This window comes from Mandrillus leucophaeus, unplaced genomic scaffold (assembly GCF_000951045.1).
Source record: "Mandrillus leucophaeus isolate KB7577 unplaced genomic scaffold, Mleu.le_1.0 Scaffold150, whole genome shotgun sequence".
NCBI lineage: Eukaryota > Metazoa > Chordata > Mammalia > Primates > Cercopithecidae > Mandrillus > Mandrillus leucophaeus.
In genome coordinates, this window is record NW_012101477.1 from 5,037,794 (window position 1) to 5,048,407 (window position 10,614).

Below are 10,614 nucleotides of genomic sequence, written 5' to 3' on the forward strand. Positions count from 1 at the left end.
TGAGCCACTGAGCCCAGCCAGGTGTTTTTTGTTATTATTATTATTTGCTGGTTTACTGTGTATCTTTCTGGTGAAACTTGGGGCTCCATACAGAATATATAGAAGGGGTTGGACCCACTGTCCCTCCCTACCCCTGCACTTAGCACAGGGCCTAGTACTTACATAGTTGATGCTCATCCATATTTCTTTTTTCTTTTTCTTTTTTTGAGATGGAGTCTTGCTCTGTCGCCCAGGCTGGGGTGCAGTGGCGCGATCTCGGCTCACTGCAAGCTCCGCCTCCTGCATTCATGCCATTCTCCTGCTTTAGCCTCCTGAGTAGCTGGGACTACAGGGGCCCACCACCAGGCCCGGCAATTGTTTTGTATTTTTAGTAGAGACGGGGTTTCATCGTGTTAGTCAGGATGGTCTCGATCTCCTGACCTCGCAATCTGTGATCTACCTGCCTCGGCCTCCCAAAGTGCTGGGATTACAGGCATGAGCCACCGTGCCCAGCTTCATCCATGTTTCTTAAATGGCATCTCCTGCTTCCCCAGTGTGTTCCTGTTGCTTCTGTAACAAATCACTACAAATTTAGTGGCTTAAAAGACCACCAGGCTGGGTGCGGTGGCTCACACCTGTGATGAATCCCAGCACTTTGGGAGGCCAAGGCAGGCAGATCGCTTGAGGTCAGGAGTTCAAGACCAGCCTGGCCAACATGGCGAAACCCCATCTCCACTAAAAATATAAAAAATCAGCTGGGTATGGTGGTAGGCAATTGTAATCCTAACTACTTGGGAGGCTGAGGCAGGGAGAATCGCTTGAAGTAGGGAGGAGGAGGTTGCAGAGAGCTGAGATCGCGCTATTACACTCCAGCCTGGGCAACAGAGTGAGACTCTGTCTCAAAGAAAAAGAACACCAGATTATTATCCTCTGATCCTGGAGGTGTCAAGGTTTGGGCAGGACTGCATTTTTTGGGAAGACTCCAGGGCAAAATCCTTTTCCTTGCATTCTAGAGGCACCCCCTTCCTCCATCATCACAGCCCCTTTCTTCAGCATCAAAGCATCTCACTCCAGCCTCTGCTTCTGTTTCCCTGTCTTGGGATCCTTAATTTACTCATATTTGCAAAGTCCCTTTTGCCACGTAAGGTAACATTCACAGATTCTGGGAATGTGGACATGGACATCTTTGGAGGTCTGTCATTCAGCCTGCCACATCCAGGCCCCCCACTGTGCTTCGTTCAGCACTGGGTGTGGTCAGCATTCAGGCCTCCTAGCTGCTACTGTGGGCCCAGTAACCTGACCCTTCCTTCCCTCCACAGGACGAGATTGAGGAGCTGCGGGCCGAGATGTTGGAGATGCGAGACGTCTATATGGAGGAGGACGTGTATCAGCTGCAGGAGCTGCGACAGCAGTTGGACCAGGCCAGCAAGACCTGCCGCATCCTGCAATACCGGCTGCGCAAAGCCGAGCGCCGCAGTCTCCGTGCCGCCCAGACTGGCCAGGTGGATGGCGAGCTTATCCGTGGTCTGGAGCAGGATGTCAAGGTCAGCCTGGGCCCGGGTGCCCTTGTTGCTGGATGAGACCACAAGTCTAAGTGAGGCCCAGGTTGGCCTTGCATGTCACTTCCGTGTGTCCGTGGCCAAGTTCTACTACCTCTCTGGGCCTCAGTTTCCTCATCTAAGTAGGAATTCCTGGTGAATCCACAGGGCTTCTATCAAGGGTGCCCCAAAATGATATTATAATATGAATCCTTCCTACTAGCAGCAGCTACTGTTTTTGTTTTTGTTTTTTCTTTGAGACAGAGTTTCTCTTGTTGCCCTGGCTGGAATGCAATGGTGCGATCTTGGCTCACTGCAACTTCTGCCTGCCGGGTTCAAGCGATTCTCTTGCCTCAGCCTCCCGAGTAGCTAGGATTACAGGCGCCGGCCACCACACCCAGCTAATTTTTGTATTTTTAGGTAGAGACAGGGTTTCACCATGTTGGCCAGCCTGGTCTCCAACTCCTGACCTCAGGTGATCTGCCTGCCTTGGCCTCCCAAAGTGCTGGGATTACAGGAATGAGCCACCGCACCCGACTGAGAAGCTACTATTTATTATCAACCACACACCTGGTGTTAGGCTCCAATTTGTCCCTGCACAGTTCCATGGAGGTTTCTTTTCCTTGTTTGTTTTTTTAGAGACAAGGTCTTGCTCTGTTGCCTAGGCATCAGGCAGTGATGTGATCATAGCTCACTGTAGCCTCCACCTCCTGGGCTCAAGGGATCCCCCCACCTCAGCCTCCTGAGTAGCTGGGACTACAGGCACACACCACCGCACCTGGCTAATTTTTCTATATGTTGTAGAGATGGGGTCTCATTATGTTGCCCAGGCTGGTCTCAAACTCCTGGGCTCAAGTGATCCTCCTGCCTTGGCCTCCCAAAGTGCTGGGATTACAAGGATGAGCCATGGTGCCAGGCAGAGGTTCCTTAATTATGTTAATGAAAAGTAGTGAAGGCCTCAAGACCATCCTGGCTAACACAGCGAAACCCCGTCTCTACTAAAAATACAAAAAATTAGCCGGGCATGGTGGCAGGCACATGTAGTCCCAGCTACTCAGGAGGCTGAGGCAGGAGAATGGTGTGAACCTGGGAGGCAGAGCTTGCAGCGAGCCAAGATCGTGTCACTGAGCCAAGATCATGTCACTGCACTCCAACCTGGGCAACAGAGTGAGACTCGGTCTCAAAAAAACAAAACAAAACAAAACAAAAAGAAAGTAGTGAAGGCCTAGAGTTGGTCAAGCCTGGTTTAAATCTTGGCTCCAATATATCTGAACTTTATTATTTTGAGCAAAGTCACCTGTTTCAGTGTCCTCATCCGTAAAATGGGTTTGCAGCAATCTTTATGTCACAGGGTTCTATGAAGATTAAATGAAATAATGTGGGCTGGGCACAGTGGCTCATGCCTGTAATCCCAGCAGTTTGGGAGGCTGAGGTGGGCAGATCACCTGAGATCAGGAGTTCGAGACCAGCGTGGCCAACATGGTGAAACCCCATCTCTACTAAAAATACACAGATTAGCTGAGTGTGGTGGTTCCCGCCTGTAATCCCAGCTACTCGGGCTGAGACAGGAGAATCACTTGAACCTGTGAGGCGGAGGTTTCAGTGAGCTGATACCGCACCACTGCACTCCAGCCTAGGTGACAGAGTGAGACTCTGTCTCCCGAAAAAAAAAAAGAAAAAAGAAATAATGTGGGTAAAATGCCAGCATAAGGACTCAAAAATGTTAGCTATTATTATTATTTCCATTTTCTTGATGAGGAATCTGAGGTTCAGAGAAAGGCAATACCTGCCCAAGGTCAAGGAGCGCTCAGCGTGTTGGTGGCAGAGCCCAGGCTCATCAGCCTCCCAAGCTTCCAGCTTGGCCTCACTGCTGTCTGCTTCAGGAAGCAGGGGAAGGGTGGGTGGGACGTTGGCAGGTGGGATGTCCCCCTGCCTGTCTTCGGAAGCTCTGGTCTGGTGGTGAGAACTCCGGGGCCCCCAGGCCCGGCCCCCTGCCCTCGGAACTCAGCCCAGTGTGATCCAGTGACAGGAGGAACTGGGATGGGGTCCTAGGGAGGCTTCCTGCAGGGGTGACTTCTGAGCGAAGGTCCAAGGGAGAAGTGGGCCTGAGCCAGGAAGGGGTAGAGAGGAAGGTGGCAGAAGATGGCCCCTGTGAGGACCCAGGGGAGTGGCAGGATGGGAGTCGGTCACACACTTACCTGGGGAGAAGTCCCTTCTGTTGGAAGACACTGGCAAACTCAAGCCCTAGAGCCTTTCCAGTGGAATATAAAAGAAAAACCCTCATTAAGGGACCAGGGAGAGCCAGGATTTCAGAGGCCAGCAGGGCCAGGGGAGTAAACAGGAGTGCCTGCTCCAGGAAGCCGCTGGCGCCTCCTGTGGTCTTGTTGGTGCACAGTGGGATTGTAGTGCTATTCTACACATGAGACAACCAATGGATATGTCTCCGCCAGAGGTGGAGGCTCATGCCTGTAATCCCAGAATCCCAGCGCTTTGGGAGGCTGAAGTGGGAGGATTGCTAGAGGCCAATAGTTGGAAATCAGGCTGGGCAACATAGCAAGACCCTGTCTCTAAAAAAATTAAAAAAACTAGCAGAGGCTGGGGGTGGTGGCTCACACCTGTAATCCCAGCACTTTGGCAGGCCAAGGCGGATGGATCACCTGAAGCCAGGAGTTTAAGACCAGCCTGGCCAACATGGTGAAACCCCAGCTCTACTAAAAATACAAAATGAGCCGGGTGTGGTGGTACAGGTCTGTACTCCCCGCTACTCAGGAGACTGAGGCAGATGAATCGCTTGAACCTGGGAGGCCGAAGTTGCAGTGAGCTGAGATCACACTATTGCAATCCAGCCTGGGTGACAGAGTAAAACTCTGTCTCAAAAAAAAAAAAAAAAAAAAAAATTAGCGGGGTGTGGTGGTAAGTGCCTATAGTCCCGGCTATTCGCGAGGCCAAGGCCAGAGGATTGCTTGAGTCCTGGAGTTAAGGGTTGCAGTGAGCTATGATTGCACCACTGTACTCCAGACTGGGAGACAGAGCGAAACCTTGTCTCTCTCTAAAAGAAAAAAAAAGAATGAGTTAGTTTCCAAGTTCAAAGCGTACTTCTACTTGACAGGGCAGCTCCCGGGCATATTCAGATTCCAATCACTGGGTTGGGAGGGGTGGGGGGTGGTGAGGGAAAGCAGGAGGGAGGAGGTGGGGAGGGGGAGGGAATGGCTGGAGAAGCTCAGAGGAATCTGCGTTTGGGCCTATATAGTGGAGGATTCATGGGAGGGACACAAAAAAATGTCAGACTTCAGAAAGATGAGGAAGGGGCGTAGGAGAGGCTGGGACCTGGAACGAGCTGCGGGGCTGCGGTGCCTCCGTGGGTGGGGCCAGAGCAGCGGCGGGGACGAGGGTGTGGAGAGCTGGTGTAGGGAGCGGGTGTGTGGCTCTCGGGAGTCTGGGCGGAGAGGAGGGGCCCTTTCTGTTGGGATTTGAATTAGCCAATCAGCATCCCTCTTGCCCCTTCCCTCCCTCCCCTCCCCACCCTGCAGCTGGAGCGCTGAGCTCATCTGCCGGCCTGGGACCTGAGCTGGATGCACTCCTCTGGTCACCACCCTGAGCCCCACGTGCTGGGGTCGTTCTGGGGGTTTTGGGAAGTTATCGGAATGTTGCCTTCCCCCTTGCTTGGGGGACTCCCCCGACTTGCTCTGCCCGCTCCTTGGCCCATGTCCTGACTGGCCCCTACAGCTTCGTGCCTCATTTTCCCCTTCTGTTAAATGTGGCTTTTGACCAGCTGAATCTTCAGGGCTTTTGAGCTCCAGTGGTTTTATGGAGCAGAGGGGTATTGGTGGGGTGGGGGTGGGGGGTCATGAATAAAACCACAGGCCTCAGTGCCCCCCCTCAACCCCCAGGCTCTCCCTCTGTGCTGGTCCTCACCATTGACAGGACCTACAGAACCTCGGTGGGGCCTTTGCCCAGCATGAGGAGGGTGAGGTCACGGGGTGGAGAGCCGCTGTGCCACTTGTTTGCTGTGTGGCCTTGGGTAAGTTCCTTCACATCTCGGAGCTTGTTTCCTTATGTGGAAAATGGAAATAAAATGAGTCCCTCCCTCTAGAGGTTTTTGTGAGGATGAAATAAGTCAAGTGAAGAGAGTAATGAACACTAGGTCTGGAAATAAACATGTATTGGTTATGGTTTTCTTTTTCTTTTCTTTTTTTTTTTTTTTGAGACAGGGTCTCACTCTGTCACCCAGGCTGGAGTGCAGTGGTGTGATCTCGGCTCACTGCAACCTCTGCCTCCTGGGTTCCAGCAATTCTCCTACCTTAGCCTCTCAAGTAGCTGGGTTTACAGGCATGTGCCACCATGTCCAGCTAATTTTTGTATTTTTAGTAGAGATGAGGTTTCCCTGTGTTGGCCAGGCTGGTCTCTAACTCCTGACCTCAGGTGATCTACCCACGTCGGCCTCCCAAAGTGCTGGGATTACAGGTGTGAGCCACCGTGCCTGGTCTGGTTGTGGTTTTCTTATTGCGCAGAAGAACTTATACTTACTGTGTATACTTACATCAGTAGGACTAGCAGTAGTAGTAGACTAGGAGGACTGGTTGGTAGTAGTAGTAGACTAGTAGTCTGGGGGCAAGGGTAGGCCAGGATCTCAGCCTCCCTGGATGGATAAAAATCACCAGGAGAGCTTGTTCACAATGCAGATTCCCAGGACCTCTCAGGAGCTGAGACTAGATACGAGGAGTTCAGGTCCAGGGAATCTGGGATCTAAATTCTTATCTAAAGTGACTCCTGTAGGAAGCCAAGGACACACCAGGAGACGACTCCTGTAGGAAGCCAAGGACGCGCCAGGAGCACACCCCCTTCCTCAGATACAGATGTTGTTGGAGAAAATGTTCTGGCTTTGGGTTTAATTCCTAGGTGACCTGTGCAGGTTACCTCCCTTCTTTGAGCCTCAGTTTCCTCATCTGTAGAGTGGGGGTGACATTCCAACCCTCCTGGGGTTTGTAGGAGGATTCAGCCACACGGAGTCCAGAATGCTACCTGGCCAGGGCATGCTCTTGCTTTTTTTCTTTTTTTTGAGACGAAGCCTTGCTCTGTTACCCAGGCTGGAGTGCAGTAGCGTGATCTCGACTCACTGCAACTTCCAGCTCCCAGGTTCAGGCAATTCTCCTGCCTCAGCCTTCCAAGTAGCTGGGATTATAGGCACGCCACCATACCCAGCTAATTTTTGTATTTTTTTAGTAGAGACGGGGTTTCACCATGTTGGCCAGTCTGGTCTCGAACTCCTGACCTCAAGTGATCCGGCTGGCCTCGGCCTCCCAAAGGGCCAGAATTACAGGCATGAGCCACCACGCCCCCGGCCTTGTTTCTTTGTTTCTTTCTTTCTTTCTTGAAACATAGTCTCGCTTTGTCACCCAGGCTGCAGTGGAGTGGCCGATCACAGCTCACGGCAGCCTTGACCTCCTGGACTCTCAAGGGATCCTCCTGCCTCAGCCTCCCAAGTGGCTGATACTACAGGCACACACCACCATGCCCTGCTAATTTAAAAAATTTTTATAGAGATGGGAGTCTCCCTGTTTTGCTCAGTCTGGTCTTGAACTCCTGGCCTCAAACAGTCCTCCTAACTTGACCTCCCAAAGTATTGGAATTACAGGCATCAGCCACCATGCCCGGCCAGGGGCTGCTCTTTTGTGAGAGCTCCCATCCCTCTCCCTGAGGATCAGGATGACAGAGGCCTATGAGCCGAGGGACCTAATGCCTGGGGAGCAGGGACTGGAGGCTGCTAGTTGTACTTGGCAGAAGCCAGGCCCTAGTGCTGTAAACAGTGACTTCATGGCTGAGTGCATTTGTTTGTGCTTTGGGGATTTGCCCTGGTTTCCGGAAGCCACAGCTGCCGCGCCTCCCTTAGCATCTCAACCCCCCTACCTTGAGGGTAGCTGGGAGGATCAAATGAGACAGACACGTGGGGCCCTTCAAGTGCCTGACACAGTAAGCCCACTGTTGGGGTTTATTATTAATACTTTTATTGTTGATGTTAATGTAATGTGTTTTCACGCATTGGGCCTATATGGCAGGATCAGACTGAGAGTGAGACTTTAGAGTTGATCCACTCGATTTCAAACCTTGGTTCTACAGACTTCCTAGCTGTGTGACCTTGGGAAGTGACTTTTCCTGTCTGAGCCTCAGAATGAGGATAATAATCAAAGTGCTTCCCAATGGGATAAAAAGCACGTGGTGACCCGCCCCCCCGGGGAATGTGCTAGCTGATTCTGTAAATCAATTGTGAGGGCCAAGGGGGCCCAGGACCACTGAGGCTCACTGAGGAGCAGGGACGAGGCCAGGCCACAGCGCTCCTGCCTCCTAGTCTGGCTGCCTGGAGTTGTGTGTTTTTTTTTGTTTTTTTTTTTTCCTCTGAGACAAAGTCTTGCTCTGTTGCCCAGGCTGGAGTGCAGTGGCGCCATCTCAGCTCACTGCAACCTCCGTCTCCTGGGTTCGAGCAATTCTCCTGCCTCAGCTTTCCGAGTAGCTGGGATTACAGGCATGTGCCACCACGCCTGGCTAATTTTTGTATTTAAGTAGAGACAGTAAAGACGGGATTTTACCATGTTGGCCAGGCTGGTCCTGAACTCGTGACCTCAAGTGATCCGCCCGTCTCAGCCTCCCAAAGTGTTGGGATTATAGGCATGAGCCACCGTGCCCGGCCTGTGCTTTCTTTTGATATAGCAGCCATCAGGGGAAGAGAGTAAATAGGGAAGGGATTCCACGGAGAATGGGGCAGAAGAGAACCGGGGAATCATGGAGGGGATGGGAGGGGATAAAATTCATAGAGTTGTTCATGAACCCCAGAGGATCCAGAAATCCACATGGATTGTGACTTCTTGATGGGAACTGGTAGCCTCCCCAGGTGGAGGACATGGTGGAGATGCAGCATCCCCGCAGGTGGAGAGGAGCTGGCCCAGATGGGAGCTCATTTGAGAGGGGAGCCCTCCAGCCAGGAGTGCAGCCCTTCCCGGACAGTGGGTGGAGTTGGCATTTGAGGGCAGCCTCTTCAGCCCTGCGAGGGCAGGTGCCACTCCCCATGTATATCCAGTCATTCACTCGTTCATCTCCCTCCCTTTTCACTTGTTGGACCCTTGGATTTATTTGTTCATCCAACAAGCATTTATTAGGCACTTAGTGTGTGCCTGACGCTATGCCGCTGCTGGGACACATAGATGTGAATGAGGCCAAGTACGTCTGCGGCCTTGATCTCTGTACCCCACCACTCCTGCCTCAAGTGCTTAAGCAGGATGAGTGAGTGAGGAGTGAGTAAGTGAATGGAGAGTTGATCAGGACAGGGGCTTACTGGGTGACCTAACCAGCCCCAAACCAGGGACCATGTTTAAATAACTTGTACTGGGTCACATAGCCAGTAAATGCTAGAACTGGGCTTGAATCTAGTTTTCCCATTTGCAAAGCCCTTGTTCTGATACTGAGGGGTTGTTCTCCCCACTTATGGATGAGGAAGGTCTGGTGCCCAGAGAGGCTGTGGGAGGAGCCTCATGGTCCCGCTCCTGGCTGTCCTACGAGATCCTCAGGGGCAGAGGGCAGAAAGAGGCAGTAGCAGTGGAGGGAGGGAGAGGCCGTGCCTGGTTTCCTTTCGGTCGTTGTTTTTCCTGGCCTGCCTCATACACTGCCAAGGGGTCTGTGCCGAGCTGGGCTTGGGCCCAGGCAGAGGACAGAGCCAGGGAGGGCCCTCTTCCCTTCCGGCAGGGAGGAGGCACCACAGTCATTTCCGAGACCAGCAGGCACGGGGCGCTGGGCTCTCTGCCCCACATGGAGTTCCTGCTAGCGAAACCTGGGCACTTCTGGGAGACCCTGGGCTATACCGGCCCCTCAGCCAAACCCCTGGGGCTTCCAGCCCAGCTCAGCCCACACTGGCTTTGCATGACACTGAGCGAGTCACTTCTGCTCTGAGCTCCAGTTTCCTTGTAAAATGGGAGTAGGATTGGGGTGAAGATGGGTGAGTTTGGCATGCAGTAAATCTTCACCAAACAGTAGTTCCCAGCCTACACAGTGATGGAGTCTGGTTGCAGTTTCCCAGCTCAGAAGAGCCTTCCATCCTCATCCCTGCAGGCCTCCTTTCCTGGTCTCCCTCAACCAGCCAGCAGGGAACAGAACAGAGGGTGTCTGCCAGGAATGGGGTGCTATTGCTACAGAGTCCTGGACCAGGATCAGAGATTGCAGCTCCTCTATCGTCTTTCTGTAGGGATGACTTGGACATCTGCCCGCCCTTTGTCATATCGGGCCTGTTCTACATCCCAGACAACTAGATACAGGTCTCAGGGTCACACTGTGACCTCCAGCCATCATGCCCTTCTCTGGGCTTCAGCTCCTTGGAGCAGCAGGCACCAGTCACCCAGAACTCACTGTGCAGGGCCCAGGCCAAGGCTTTTGTGCAATAGCTGGTTCAATTATCCTGTCAGGCTTGTAAGTTTGATCCTGTTATTACTGTGTTCACTTTATAGTTGAGGAGACTGAGGTGCAGAGAGGGAAATTGACTTGCCCAGGACTACAGGCTGGTCACTGGCAGAGATGGGATTCAGTGGTCTGGGGCCCATCTTGCTCTGGGTTTCCACTGCAGCTTAATTCCCTCTCTGTTTTGTTTTGTTTTGTGTTTAGGAGATAGGGTCTCACTCTGTTGCCCAGGCTAGAATGCAGTGGCACAATCATAGCTCACTGCAACCTTGAACTCCAGGGCCCAAGTGATCTTCCATCTTGGCTTCCTGAGTAGCCTGGCCTGTAGGTGTGTGCCACCATGCCAAGCTAACTTTTTTGGTTTCTTTATAGAGGTGGGGTCTTGCTATGTTCCCCAGGCAGATCTCGAATTCCTGGGCTCAAGCGATCCTCCTGCCTCAAGCCTCTCAAAGTCTGGGATTACAGGTGTGAGCTACCGTGTCCAGCCCCTCAAAGTGTTGGGATTACAGGTGTGAGCTACTGTACCCAGCTCCTCAGTCTTCTCCCTTTAAGAAAAGCTTCTGGGGGGCCGGGCGCGGTGGCTCAAGCCTGTAATCCCAGCACTTTGGGAGGCCGAGACGGGCGGATCACGAGGTCAGGAAATCGAGACCATCCTCGC

At 52.6% G+C, this 10,614-nt stretch overlaps 1 protein-coding gene across 2 annotated transcripts in view; it reads left to right on the forward strand.

Annotated features, from left to right (window-relative positions):
• SOGA1 (suppressor of glucose, autophagy associated 1) overlaps positions 1 to 10,614 on the forward strand; it is a 103,463-nt gene that overhangs the window by 24,448 nt on the left and 68,401 nt on the right. For both annotated transcript variants that reach the window (XM_011975013.1, XM_011975014.1), the window contains exon 2: positions 1,299 to 1,523. In XM_011975013.1, coding sequence (XP_011830403.1) covers positions 1,299 to 1,523 — 225 coding nt within the window. The remainder of the gene's footprint in view (positions 1 to 1,298; positions 1,524 to 10,614) is intronic.